We start from the raw sequence: 13468 nt of genomic DNA, 5'->3' as shown, positions 1-13468 counted from the left end.
TTTTGGAAAATTCAGAATAAAAAGAAAATATTAAATGTTTTAAATTATCAAATAAAACTCATATATTATTATTATCGATTTTGCACTCGCAAGTATACGTATCAAAGACAGTAAGTCTAGATTATGGTTTCCACAAGAATTTGTTTCTAAAGTTTCGTTAAGTACTTAAATTATAAAACAAATTAATCTTATTTAAGTAATCCAACAATTGAAAGATTAAGCAAAGATAAGATTTAAAAATCAACACTAAATAAACCAGATAACTAAATAAATTGAGATAAGCAATATATTAAAGATTTAAGATTATGGTTTCATTCAGTATTTTATCTAATAATAGCTTTTTTAGTTATTTATCTTTTTTAGGTGGTTTTACTAGTTTAGAATCCAAAATCATGAACAAGTCTCCATAAAGATATTTGTACAAAATTTTAACTTAATTAATTCACTATATAGCTATAGGAATAAATTAAATTAAGTTCATTAAGCAAGTGTTCTAATTTGGCTATGTATGGCAATTGGCGTATATCTACCCAAATCTCGAATCAAATCATCTAAGTGACGTAAACATATATTATTCAAACCTTAGTCAAATCTAAAATCTCTCTGTTAAGTCTCAATTAGATTCACAAATCAGTTAATTATTGGCTAAACAATTAAAAGCATTAAGAACATATTTGAATAAGCAAAATTATACCTATTCATGATAAATAAAAGAAAAATTAATATTTAAACTACATGTTGAAATCTTTCACAATTCTAGAAATATAGTTTAGCTCATAATATCTAATAAAAACAATATTCAAAGAAATTTAACCATGAATCCAAGTCAAAAAAAATAAGAAAAACAAAAAAGTAGAGAAAGAAACTAATTATTGAAGCTTTGCAATCACAATTCTCTCTCAAAATCTCTTGTTTTCTTACTTTTTTTCTTGACTCCAAATCTTTAGAATAGTTGCTTGCTGCTTTTCCCTTTAAACCTATGAAAAAGGTTGTTTAAATATGTTCCAAATAACCTAATTTCTAAAATTTTGTTAAATTTTTATTTTTAGAAACTCGAGATAGAGTCGCGATTATGATTTCTTGGCATTGCATCACCAAGACAGACATTGGTAGGCCCGCGGTGCTACTTCTTTAGTGTTGTGGCACTGTGCTGTCGAGTTTCTGTATGATGCTCCCAAGATTCTCAACCTTGCAACCACGGTTCTCTAGCGTCGCGACGCTCGAGCCATGCTGCCCTAAGTGCAGAACTACATTTATCTATCAATTTCAAACGTGATTTTCACCTCAATTTGTTCAGAATTGGGTAAAGTGGTAAATATAAAAGTTTTATCTCTGTCTCTTAACCTTTTAATGGCTCAAGAATCATATCAATTGAACTTATCGAGTGAAAGATATGCTCCAAACACCATATCATATTTAGTCCATGCATACTACTATAGTGTTTTGAATTAGACAAATATTTTAACCATGATCCAATCAGAATTAGGCAAAGTGATAAATATAAAAGTTGTAGCCCTTCCTCTTAGCATTCTAGTGGTCTAAGAATCACTTCATTTAAAATTCTGTTTAGAGAGATATGGTCAAAATACCAAAACATATATAAGTGAAGTTATATATATACTTGCATGGATTTTTATCAAATCAGCTTTTTCATCAAATTTTATATAAAAGCAATAAGAGAAATCAGTAATAACTACTCTAAAAGTAATTGAAACAAAATAACATAAAATTAAACTCAAATACCTTAAATTAGCTATTCAACATATAATCAAACTTAAACTAAAAGAACACATAAAATATTACAATCTGAACTTAAAATCTTAAAAATCTAGTTACTTAAATTTTCAAAATGTATCAAAATAACTCCATATAACAGAGTTATAAATTATATTATATTACTAAATAACCAGCTTGATAGATTGACCAACAACGAACTAGAGGATGCAGAAAAGCTAGGATTGCTTTTGGTATGGACAGTTTCAGCAAATTGTTGGATTATATTAGCTTGAATAGGGTTTTCTTATTGACCCAAAATTAGTATGAAAGTAGAAAACTGAGAAAGAAAATAAAGGTTTCGTTTAATGGTTGTGGAGATTAAGTTTTAAGGTTCAATGATTTCTTCTTTTGTAACCTTCCTCAAATGTATAATTTTATATATATATATATATATATATGGGGTAGGGATTTTTTTTTCTTTTATTAACCCCTCTCATGGTTTTAATTTTTTTCACATAACATCAAATTTTTTTCTCAATTATAACTATATGGATATATATTTTTTCCTTGTTAGTACTTTGTGAATAATTTCTTTTTTCATGAAGAGCTAGGTTATTAATTTTATTTAATAAAATTATAAAAATAATTTATAACGTGTTTGGTTGGAGATGGAATAGTCATTTCCCTATTCCTAATTCTTTTAATAACTTGTTTACTTCACAAGAATGTTCATTTTTGAAGAAACTTGAATAACCATTACCAAGGGAGACCTTAGTAACAACTTATTCAAAGGGTGTCCCCTTTTGAATATATTTTACTTTCTAGTGAGAGGAAATGAAAGCTCTCGGGTCAAATTCTCTCTTCATCAAACATTGAGAGGCCAAGGAAAAATGAAATATACTTTTACAATATGATAAAAATCTATAGATGAGCATAGCAAGAATGTTTCTCTTGTTTTTTAAGTATTAAACAGAACTTTTCTTCTCTGTCCCCTTTTGAAAATGGAAAATGGTTACTATGCAACTAAACTTAGTTAGACAACTGAAAATATAGTTAAACTATCAAAGACCAAATGGTGGAAGTAAAGTTTTCCAGGAACTTGCCAGATTAGATAAGTTCAAGATAGAGGCAGAAAAGCATAGACTATATTAGAAATGTGGAAGTCGTGAGTCAAACTAGGTTCTAACAACTTGTCCTAAAAAGACTTCATTTACCTAGACTTGGTATCTATAACGATTTAACTGTATGAAACGTGATTAGGGTTTTTAATTAATTGATAATATAAAATTAAAACTATGACGTAAAATTATGAAAAGATTTCTCTCCCATGAATGATAGTGTTTGAAAAGTACTGAATAAGGTCAAAGTGTGGTTGCATTTCTTGAATGGTACATTGAATCTTCTTCAATGTTTGAATAAATCCAAAAGGACGAAAAAATAAAATAAAATCCTTAATTTTCCAAATCAAATCAAAGTTGAGTGGAAGAGAAGATATGTAAGAACTCCCAAAATCAAAGATAATGCGAAATAAACATCCAAATGGATATTCTCCCATTGATTTAAGGAGAAAGAATAGCAATATTGAAACTTGAATAATCAGCCTAAACAATGTTCATATAACTCAAGAATTGCAGGGTTGCTCCATGATTAAATGCTTCCTTGGATATGGATTCTCCACATTCTAAACCCTAAACAACTGATCAGCTTAATCAAAAAGGAACTTGCTGGATATGGACAGCTTCAGCTACTTGTTCGATTATTGTGTTAGTTTGAATTGAATAGGGTTTTTTTTATTGACCCAAAATTAGTATGAAATTAAGTAATAAACTGAGAAAGAAAGGAAAGTTTTTTGTTTAATGGTTGTTGAGATTAAGTTTTAAGGGTCAATGATTTCTTCTGTTTTAAACTTCTTCAAATGTATAAAAAAATAACAAAATAAATATGTTAGAGATATGTTTCTTTTATTAACCCCTCCTTATAACTGAAAATAATTAATAAAGGTTATTTTGCCAAACCTTTTAAACGTATGTGTTTAGGTTTACATCCATATATTTTTTAAAAAAATAAAAATAAAATTTTCTTTCATTTTTGTATAATTTTAACTTTTTTTTACATGATATCTTATATATTTTTTCTCAATCAATATTTGTTTTTTCAATTAACATTTTGTGAATAATTTTTATACTTATAGAGAGTCATTAAACTATTAGTTTTACTTAACAAAAATATTTAAGTATACCCAATTCAAAATTTATTTTTCTTTCAATTAAAGTGATTTTTCATTGATTCAAATCACCGAAGTACAGTGAAAAGATAGATTAAATAACCATCTATGACTGATAGTAAACATACAAGGAATACTGCAACACAATATATCCACAATAGTGCCCATGCACCTAAAAATGGAGAGCTTGCAATATTAATTAAGGCAAAGACTATACATTAGATAATCATAGAGGTAAAACAAAGATGGGCGCTACCACCACACACAGCAATACCCAATTCAAAATTAGTCTATTATTCATTTTTAAAAATACTTTTATAATTTTACTGATCAAAATTAACAACGTAAATCCAATAAAAACAGAAGTTAATTACAAAATGTAGGTTTTGTAATATAACTTATATATATCTTCCATAACTAATTCAAAAGAAAAAAAAATTAAAATTTTAGATAAGTTCAAGTGATTTGGTTGGCTCTTCAAAATTTGGACTTTCTTTTTATTTAATATTTGCAAAGAACAACCTTTTCCTTTCAATTGCAAGGATGCTATCCTGATACGAAGCTACAATCTTTAATCACCTTAAATATCATTTAAATAATAATAATAATAATTTTCATTTAACAATTGGTTAAGGGAAGCAACCCAGCCTGGCCCATACGGCGTTGTAGGGGGGTGACCAAAGCCCTTGTCTTGGAAACGCCCGTGGTGCACTTTGATTGCAGCTGGCGTCCTTGTCAGTGGGGGTGGCGTCGAACGCCTTGTCTCTGTTTGACAGCAACTTCCCACCGAAAAACACAAAGGATCAAGCTCTGCAAATGTCAAATTTATGCCAACCCAAGGGATGAGAACTTGGATGGGAAGGAAAATAATCATTTGATTAGTTTGGTATTAAAAGTTGGAAAATTAAATTAATTCAAATTAATCGAAATATGATGAAAAAAATCAAATCATAATGGAAATCGATTTATCTCATCAATCATTTCAATTTGATTTGAATATATTTTTAAATTATATTTTAATATAATTAATGATATTAATATATAAAAATATATTAATAATTGTCATTTTTCAAAATTCACTTATAAATTTTAGATAAAAAAGGTCTATTGAAATAGTGGACATAGACCATCCCTCATAATCAATTAATATCGAAAACAAAAAAGTCGACTCGAATTTAATTAGCTTCAATCAACATTCTTAATTTTCATATCATTAAAATATTTTAAAATGATACACTAGTAGTTGTCAAATTATTGAATTAAATGGTTGATGAGGTTAATTGAGTTTTTACCATTTAATGTTTTATAATATTTTTTTATAACTATGTATAAATAAACAAATATTCATGTTAAAATGTTAATTAAAACTAGCATTTGATTTTGGCTGATTGAACTCAATCAAATAAGTTCAATTACATCTTTTGTTATAAATAAACTAAGAAAGAATTGAAAATTAATAACGTAAGTAAAATAGTGAAAAGTTTAAAGTGTGGTATTACTGTTCTCAAAGATAACTTTTATATCTTCGGAGAATAAAATTCAATGCAAAAAAATTATAACGACCATTTTTTATAATTTGCACAAACACGTAAGGAATAGCAAGAACAATAGAAATATTTTACAAAAAAAAATAAAATCCAACAAGATAAGAAAGGGAAACACAAAAAACGTATGCCGAGAAGCTTAGAGGAATTTTCAAAAGAGATGAAAGGATTAGTGTGTTTGTAATTGAGGTAAGTAGGTTCTATTTATAGGAATAGCAAAAAGTTAACGTTACATAAAATTAATTTAAAATCGAAGGAAATTAAGGTACTGAGTCAAATAAAGTTTAACAAATAACGTTATTGACTCAAAGTTAATATAAAATAAAGTAATAAACTGAGAAAGAAAGGAAAATTTTTTGTTTAATGGATTTTGAGATTACGTTTTAAGGGTCTATGATTTCTTCTGTTTTAAACTTCTTCCAATGTATAAAAAAAAACAAGATAAATATGTTAGAGATATGTTTCTTTTATTAACCCCTCCTAATAACTTAAAATAATTAATAAAGGTTATTTTGCCAAACCTTTTAAACGTACGTGTTTAGGTTTACATCCATAAATTCTTTTAAAAAATAAAAATAAATTTTACTTTCATTTTTGTAATTATAACTTTTTTTACATGATATTTTATATTTGTTTTCTCAATTAACATTTTGTGAATAATTTTTGTACTTATAGAGAGTTATTAAGCTATTAGTTTTACTTAATAAAACTATTAAAATATAACTATTTCAAATTTTTTTCTCAACTAAAGTGGTTTTTCATTAATTAAAATCGTTGAAGTACACTGAAAAGATAGACCAAATCAAATAGAGCTCATGCACCTAAAACTAGGGAGCTCACAATATAATCTAAGGCCAAGACTATACATTAGATAATCATAGAGGTAAGGCAAATATGAGGGCTACCACCACACACCCCAATACCCAATACAAAATTTGTCTATTATTAATTTTTAAAGATATCTTTATAATTTTATTAATCAAAATTAACAACATAACTCCTATAAAAACAGAAGTTAATTACAAAATATTAATTGAAAAAAAATCTACAAAATATTAATTGAAAAAAATCAAAATAAGTTATTCATTAGTAAAGGTTTTGTCATATAACTTATTTATATCGGCCATACCTAGTGCAAAAGATAAAAATATATAGTTTTAAATAAGTTCTAGTGATTTGGCTGGCTCTTCCAGGTTTGGACTTTCTTTTTATTTAATGTATATTTGCAACGAACAGCCTTTTTCTTTCTATTGCAAGGATGCTATCAAATTTAAATAATAATAAATAATAATTTTTATTTAACAATTGGTTAAAGGGAAGCAACCGAGGCTGGACCACATGGCTTTGTAGGGTGTTGACCGAAGCCCCCGTCTTGGAAGCCACCGCGGTGCACTTGATTGCACGTGGTGTCCTGGTCAGTAGGGCTGGCATCAAACGCGCTGCTGCTGTCCCCACTTCTTGTCTCTGTTTGACAGCAACTTCCCACGTAAAAACAAAGACGGATCAAGCTCTGCAATGGCGGCTACCGTCAAATTTATGTCAATCCAAGGGGTAAGAACTTGTTTTTATTAGAATGGGAATGAACATAAGCATTTGATTAGTTTGGTATCATATGTTGACAAATTAAATTAATTCAAATGGATCGAAATATGATAAAAAAATTCAAATCATAATTGAAATCTATTTATTTTGTAAATCATTTGATTTTGGTTAATTGAACTCAATCAAATAAGTTCAATTACATCTTCAAAATTGAAATCTCATGCCCAGTTTAATAATACAATTGAATGATTTATTTATTTTTTAAAATTTTTTTGCCATGGTGACTTACTTCGACTTAGCTACATTTATCAAACGGAGGGGTTAAGTTATTGAACGGTTGATGATTGGGAGATTCTATGAACTCTGGCACTGATCTCAAGTACTGTTGATCGAGACTATAAAAGTGAAGAATCCAAAGACGAAGAGAAGAAGAGGGCAATCTAGCAGATTGTGGCCATGTGTTTCGGATTTGCAGTTCTGCTAGCACTTCTGATAAGCTTAGCAGCCGCCGGCGATGTTGATTTAATCTACAATGGCTTCCGATCCTCAAATCTAAGTCTTGATGGCATCGCGGAGTTCACTTCCAATGGACTCCTAAAGCTCACCAATGAAACCAGGCAACAAAAAGGTCATGCTTTCCACCCTAACCCTGTAAAGTTCAAGAACTCAACGACCGGTTCAGTTCTTACTTCTCCAGACCTTTGTCTTCGCTATCATCTCTGAATATCCGAATCTCAGCGGTCACGGAATCGCGTTTGTGATTGCGCCCACCAGGGGCCTTCCCGGAGCTCTTCCGAGTCAGTTTCTCGGACTCTTCAACGAGTCCAACAATGGCAATGCTACGAATCATGTTGTTGCTGTAGAACTCGATACGATACAAAGTAACGAGTTTGCTGACATCAATGACAATCACGTTGGGATTGATATTAATGGGTTGAAGTCTGACAAATCTTTTCCAGCTGGATATTATGAGGATGGCACCCGTCAGTTTAGAAACCTGACTCTGATCAGTGGGCAAAAGATGCGAGTTTGGGTGAATATCATGGTTTAGAGAAGAGAATGGACGTACTTGGCTCAATTAATGTTCCTAACCCCAAGCCAACTTTGTCTTGTCTCGTGATCTTTCTTCAATTCTTAACAAGGAGATGTATGTTGGCTTTTCGTCGTCAACTGGTTCTGTTCTGACATCGCATTATGTTTTGGGTTGGAGTTTTAGTATTAATGGTCAGGCGCAGGAGCTTACCCTGTCTCAACTTCCCAAGCTTCCTCGGTTAGGACCAAAGAAAAGATCTAGATTTTTGACAATTGGGTTGCCTTTGATTTTAGTGAGTTTAGTTCTGGCAGCAGTTTCCGGTGTAGCTTATTTCATAAGAAGGAAAAGGAAGTTTGCTGAAGTTGTTGAAGATTGGGAGCTTGAGTATGGGCCTCATAGATTCAAGTATAAAGATCTGTATGTTGCAACAAAAGGATTCAAAGACAGGAGCTGCTGGTACTGGCGGATTTGGAAGGGTTTATAGAGGAGTTTTACCGACAGTAAACTTGAGATTGCAGTGAAAAGAGTCTCCACATGAATCAAGGCAAGGATGAGGAATTTGTAGGCAGAATTGTAAGTATCGGTCGTCTCGGCACCGGAATTAGTTCAGCTCTTGGGCTATTGCCGGCGTAAAGGTGAGCTGCTTTTGGTCTATGACTACATGCCTAATGGAAGTCTAGATAAGTACTTGTATGGCCAGCCAAACGTCACCCTTAATTGGAGACAAAGATTCAGAGTTATCAAAGGTGTAGCATCTGGATTGTTTTATTTACATGAAGAATGGGAGCAGGTGGTGATTCACAGAGATGTTAAGGCTAGTAATGTTTTGTTAGACGGAGAATTGAATGGAAGATTGGGAGATTTTGGCCTTGCAAGATTATATGATCATGGTAAAGATCCACAAACAACTCATATTGTGGGAACTCTTGGTTATCTGGCTCCAGAGCAAACTAGAACTGGGAAAGCCACACCACTCACCGATGTGTTTGCTTTCGGGGCATTTTTGCTTGAAGTTGCCTGTGGAAGAAGGCCAATACAGGCACAATCTCCAACAGAAGATGTAATTTTGATTGACTGGGTGTATTCCTGTTGGTACAAAGGTGATATTCTTGAGGCAAAGGATCCTAAGCTGGGTACAGATTATGTAGCAGAGGAAGTCGAGTTGGTCTTAAAACTTGGGTTGCTCTGCTCCCACTCAGAACCCGAAGCAAGGCCAACCATGCGCCAATGTGTCCAGTTTTTAGAAGGGGACATTCCTTTTCCGGAAATATCATCATTTACTCTCTCTTCCGGTGGCCTAGCATTTGCTCATCGAGAAGGCTTTGATGATTTTGCCATGTCATATACATCTTCTATTTTCAAGGGATTCTCCCAGTCATCATCCGTTGCAGAGTCTCTGCTCTCAGGAGGTCGATGATTTGTAAACTTTTCTCAGATTTTTAAATAAAGTTTAATGCATTGCTTTTGTATAGATGTTACTTGGACATTGAAATAGAAATTTCTGGCAAAGGTTCAACCTTTACTTCCCTTATATTATCACACTCCTGGTATTTGTGCATCTGTATCTTCTTTGATGGTGCCTTGTCAAGGCATTCCACCCACTCTAAACACCGTCCCCATTCAAGGTCGGCTGCGCTGTGGGTGGGTTTGATCGCTTGGAATGTTCTGCACTGGTGAGATGTGAATCCGACCAGCATCAACTTGACTTGGAGCATAACAAAGAAGTCCAAAATGTCCGCTGTGGATCCTAACTTTCAATTTTTCCAAGACCTTTCTCAATACAAATAATGATGTCAAATTTGTTATTGTCTTGGCCTAATGCCATGAAAAACAAATCCCATTAATCTTATTGCTTATGCTTTAAAAAATTGTTTAATCCAGAAACTATATTATTGCAAGTTGGCAAGCACAAACGTGTGCTGGAGGAATGTTTTTGCAGAATCACGTTTCCCATATGTTTAGTATTTTCTCAGTTATTAAATAACTGTTGTCAAAATTCACCTTTACAAGATTGGACAATTAAGCACAGCAAGAAATTGGGAAAGAGTTTGCAAGAGTTAGGTACCTTTCCTATCTTGGAACACGATAATTTAAATTATTAGACTCGAGTGAAGTATATTACCCGTAGTCTAAATAAATGAGGACCAATTTACCCAAAGTCGGCTGCAATGACAGACTACACTGACGAAAGACTATGTTAGCGTGTCAAAGAACTTGTTTGTGACTTTTTTGACCCTTTGGGGGATCTCTCTTTCAACTGCGTAATTGAATTTCTGATCATATAATATTTTAAATTTTATATATTAGGAGTAATTTTCATGCTTTGCAAGTCACGCTATAAGATTTGTCATGATCTAAGTTCCTCTCATTTAGACCGCTAATAGCTAGGATATCTGCTCTGATTTAGACTTCTGGAATTTGGTTACAGTACAGTTTTCTCCATTGTCCACGCCTGCAAAATGACTTCTTATCATGATTCTATTAAATTAAGCAAATGCCCGTGGAAATAGATTGTTTAGGAGAAGGTATTATTTTTGTTCAAAAGATTAACTCGATGAGATATGTAATGTTTATATTTATAATTTTTAAAATTTTTTTAATTAAAATTAAAATATCTTTACTTAAAAAAAAAACATTTGACAGCCTGGGACCGGTAAAATGGAAAATGCACGGAGCTGAAGAACTAAACAGACTTTGGGCCTTTGGCAGGCTAATGGAGGCTAACACTGTTGAATTCTAGAAAAAAAAAGAAGCCCACTAGTATGAAACAAAGATAATTCGGTTTACAAGCTCAGCCTAGGCTTGGAAGCCCAAAGTGGACAAATTCACAGGTTAAAGGTTGATACATTTCGGCCATTTATTACCCATGTTCGTGGCTAAATCCTGGCTTTTGTGAGAGTCAACATCAACAAGCCGGCCTAGCAGGAAAGGTGCGTTCTTTATTTCTTGTAGCGCATAGTAATTATCAAATTCTATGCCAGCCATGTCAAGGAGTTGCCTGGAACTCTCCATGTGGCACAACCAACGTTTGGAAATTTAATAAATCAATCAGGAAGAGGACATTTAAACTAGTTTGCCCTTCAAACTAGTATTGCTTTCAGCATGGCTGAGAACCAGCACAGTCAGCCCTCTGAAAAACAACCTGGTGAATCAACAGATTCAACACCTGTCTTGCCAAGTAAGTTGTTTGCTTCCCTTCTCTCTCACATCAACAGTTTTGCAAATTTGATTATTCAAGTGATTAGACAACTAGTCCACTTCATGTTTGATTGGGAGCTGAAAAAATATATATCTTCTTCAAAATTAAACGATCTGCTATGCTATAATTTGATGTTTAGTGGTTCAATATTGATAAGGTGTAAGATGCAGGAACGTACGGGAGTTTGCTTGGATCAAACACTCCTCCAAAAATGGAATGGCCCGAGTTAGTAGGCCTGACCCCAGCGGAAGCAGAGACAAAGATAAAGGAAGACATGCCAAGGGTCCATATTCAGGTGGTCCAAGCTAATTCTTTTGTTACCATGGATTTCAACCAAGGTCGGGTTCGATTGTTCCTTGACCCTTCAGGAAAAGTGCAGAGGCTTCCAAGAATTGGCTAAAAGCAGCTTGTCTCCCATACTACATAGTTCTTGAAATTGCAGGCCCTTGATTTGTTCTTAATATGCTTGGAAATTGCTCATCAGTTGTAAACTTCCATTGCTGTCATTTTAGTTATAGATTGTTGTTGTTTCTCTCTTTCTGCTAGTACAATTAAATGAATGAACTGCAAATTTCTTTGATACCAACAAAATGCTTGGCAGAGCAGGGCCGACCTTGGGCCTCAGAATTTCCCTGCATGAGGGAAAGGAATTCACTAAAACGTGAATTAAATAAACGTGATGAGATACATGCATGATCCCAAAGGAATCCACTAAAACGTGAGATAACAAAGCCATTGCAACTGGACTAAGCATATTCACCAATTAATTCCATGTGCCATTCAACGGATTTCTCTCCAAAATGAATTTACTCAGCAATGACACTATCACCATACATGGAGAAGCCATGAAACCTGAGAAATGGGCAAATGTTTCTTTACCATCATAAAAAAGCCATTGTAGCTATATTCAGAACTGCAAACTCAGCAAATCAAAATGCACAGACCTATCACTTTTTCCTTTTTGGGTCCTGGAAGTGGATCATTTAAAGCATGTGTTAACAGTGGCATGTGAAGGGATCCCACAAAGATATTTTGAGAAAGTTCTAAATGTTCAATTCATGGTTGAAACTTGGAAATCAACTAATACAATAATCTGACTCTGAAGTCAGAAATGTTATCCCTGAGAACTGTTAAATCCCTTGAACCATAGAATTTCACAAGTCAATGTTTATAACTCGTGATGACATTATGGTTCAAAATCTGCAGTATCGTTGATAATATATGCTCCAATCATCTCTGAACAGAAATACGAAGCCTAGCCATTTTCTTTTTGTTTTCTACTGATGAATTGTGATGATCCCCGACAAACTGCATTGACGGATTTATAGAGAAAAGTCATAAAATCCCACTCAAATGATGATCCATTACAGTAAAAAAAGGTCACAAAAACGTGGTCCCTGGAAATATTGTTTCATTTTCTCATCTCAGTGAAGTCAAGTATTGAAGGAATGGTCTAAAAGGCCTAGAGGGAGTTTGGGTTACCCATTCATCTTCGTTGTTCCTATACCAGAAAACAAGAAAAGTCTTCTCATCCTGTACGTTTAGCCCGAAATTATGGGGGCTACTGGTCCTTTCCAACCTTTTTTGGGTTTTGATTGATATTTGTGGTCCTGTCCTCTTTGGCTCTTTGCCTTTGGAAAGCAACAAACTATCACAATCCCACTAGGCCACCACCTAGACGACCATACCATCAAGCTTAAGCGATATTACAGACTTCAAATCTGTAATTCATTAGAAAATACAGGAAATACACATAGTTTAGTTTGCATATACTTTTGAAATTCACATAATTTAAACTCGAGAAAACGGCTGAATCAGTAATACTTGAACTCGAATCGTTACGCTAGTATGATCTTTGGTTTGAAAAGGAAAAGAGAGAGATTCCATGTCCAATATAACAACTCCACCAGCCCCGTGGCTTTCTTTTGATATTTTCAACGAGTTCTAGACTCGAATATAGAACTGCTATTGTGCTGTTGAATCAGCCACCAGGCCCACCTCTTCGAGTCTCCAACCTGAGAAAATCCACCAACCCATTGGAAAGAAAAGGGGAATCAATTGCTTTTAGGGTTTGGTTTCTTTTGTTTAATTTACTCAACAGGAAAAAGATTGTCTCTGGAAAGTATTATATTGAGTGTTTTCCACACCTAACGTGTCACCTCTTCCATTACTTTTAGCCAATAAGGCTGAACTTATAACTTTGCATGCGA

The 13468-nt window shown here is 33.1% G+C and overlaps 2 protein-coding genes across 2 annotated transcripts; both read left to right on the top strand.

Annotated features, from left to right (window-relative positions):
* Positions 1-7472: 7472 nt before the first annotated feature.
* On the top strand, positions 7473-9590 carry LOC110420578 (L-type lectin-domain containing receptor kinase IV.1-like). The gene is given in 7 exon segments (XM_021433940.2): positions 7473-7715; positions 7717-8057; positions 8060-8134; positions 8137-8503; positions 8505-8609; positions 8611-8649; positions 8651-9590. Coding segments are annotated over 7 exon segments (1986 nt in total). The 5' UTR covers positions 7473-7482; the 3' UTR covers positions 9477-9590.
* A 1460-nt stretch (positions 9591-11050) lies between these two features.
* LOC110420805 (subtilisin inhibitor CLSI-I-like) lies at positions 11051-11795 on the top strand. Its single transcript, XM_021434179.2, has 2 exons — positions 11051-11237; positions 11429-11795. Exons 1-2 carry the CDS (start codon positions 11162-11164, stop codon positions 11656-11658), a joined length of 306 nt encoding a protein of 101 aa, XP_021289854.1. The 5' UTR covers positions 11051-11161; the 3' UTR covers positions 11659-11795.
* The last annotated feature ends 1673 nt before the right edge of the window (positions 11796-13468 follow it).

The sequence above is a fragment of the Theobroma umbraticum genome, unplaced genomic scaffold, assembly GCF_002168275.2.
Source record: "Theobroma umbraticum cultivar Fairchild unplaced genomic scaffold, ASM216827v3 scaffold_86.0, whole genome shotgun sequence".
Classification (NCBI taxonomy): Eukaryota; Viridiplantae; Streptophyta; class Magnoliopsida; order Malvales; family Malvaceae; genus Theobroma; species Theobroma umbraticum.
The sequence above is the reverse complement of the archived record's forward strand: the minus strand, read 5'-3'. Positions and strand labels throughout refer to the sequence as shown.

Coding starts and splice junctions, on each gene's coding strand:
- LOC110420805 (XM_021434179.2), top strand. CDS start 11,162: ATGGCTGAGAACCAGCACAGTCAGCCCTCTGAAAAACAACCTGGTGAA. Junction 11,238..11,428: donor TTCAACACCTGTCTTGCCAA/GTAAGTTGTTTG, acceptor TGTAAGATGCAG/GAACGTACGGGAGTTTGCTT.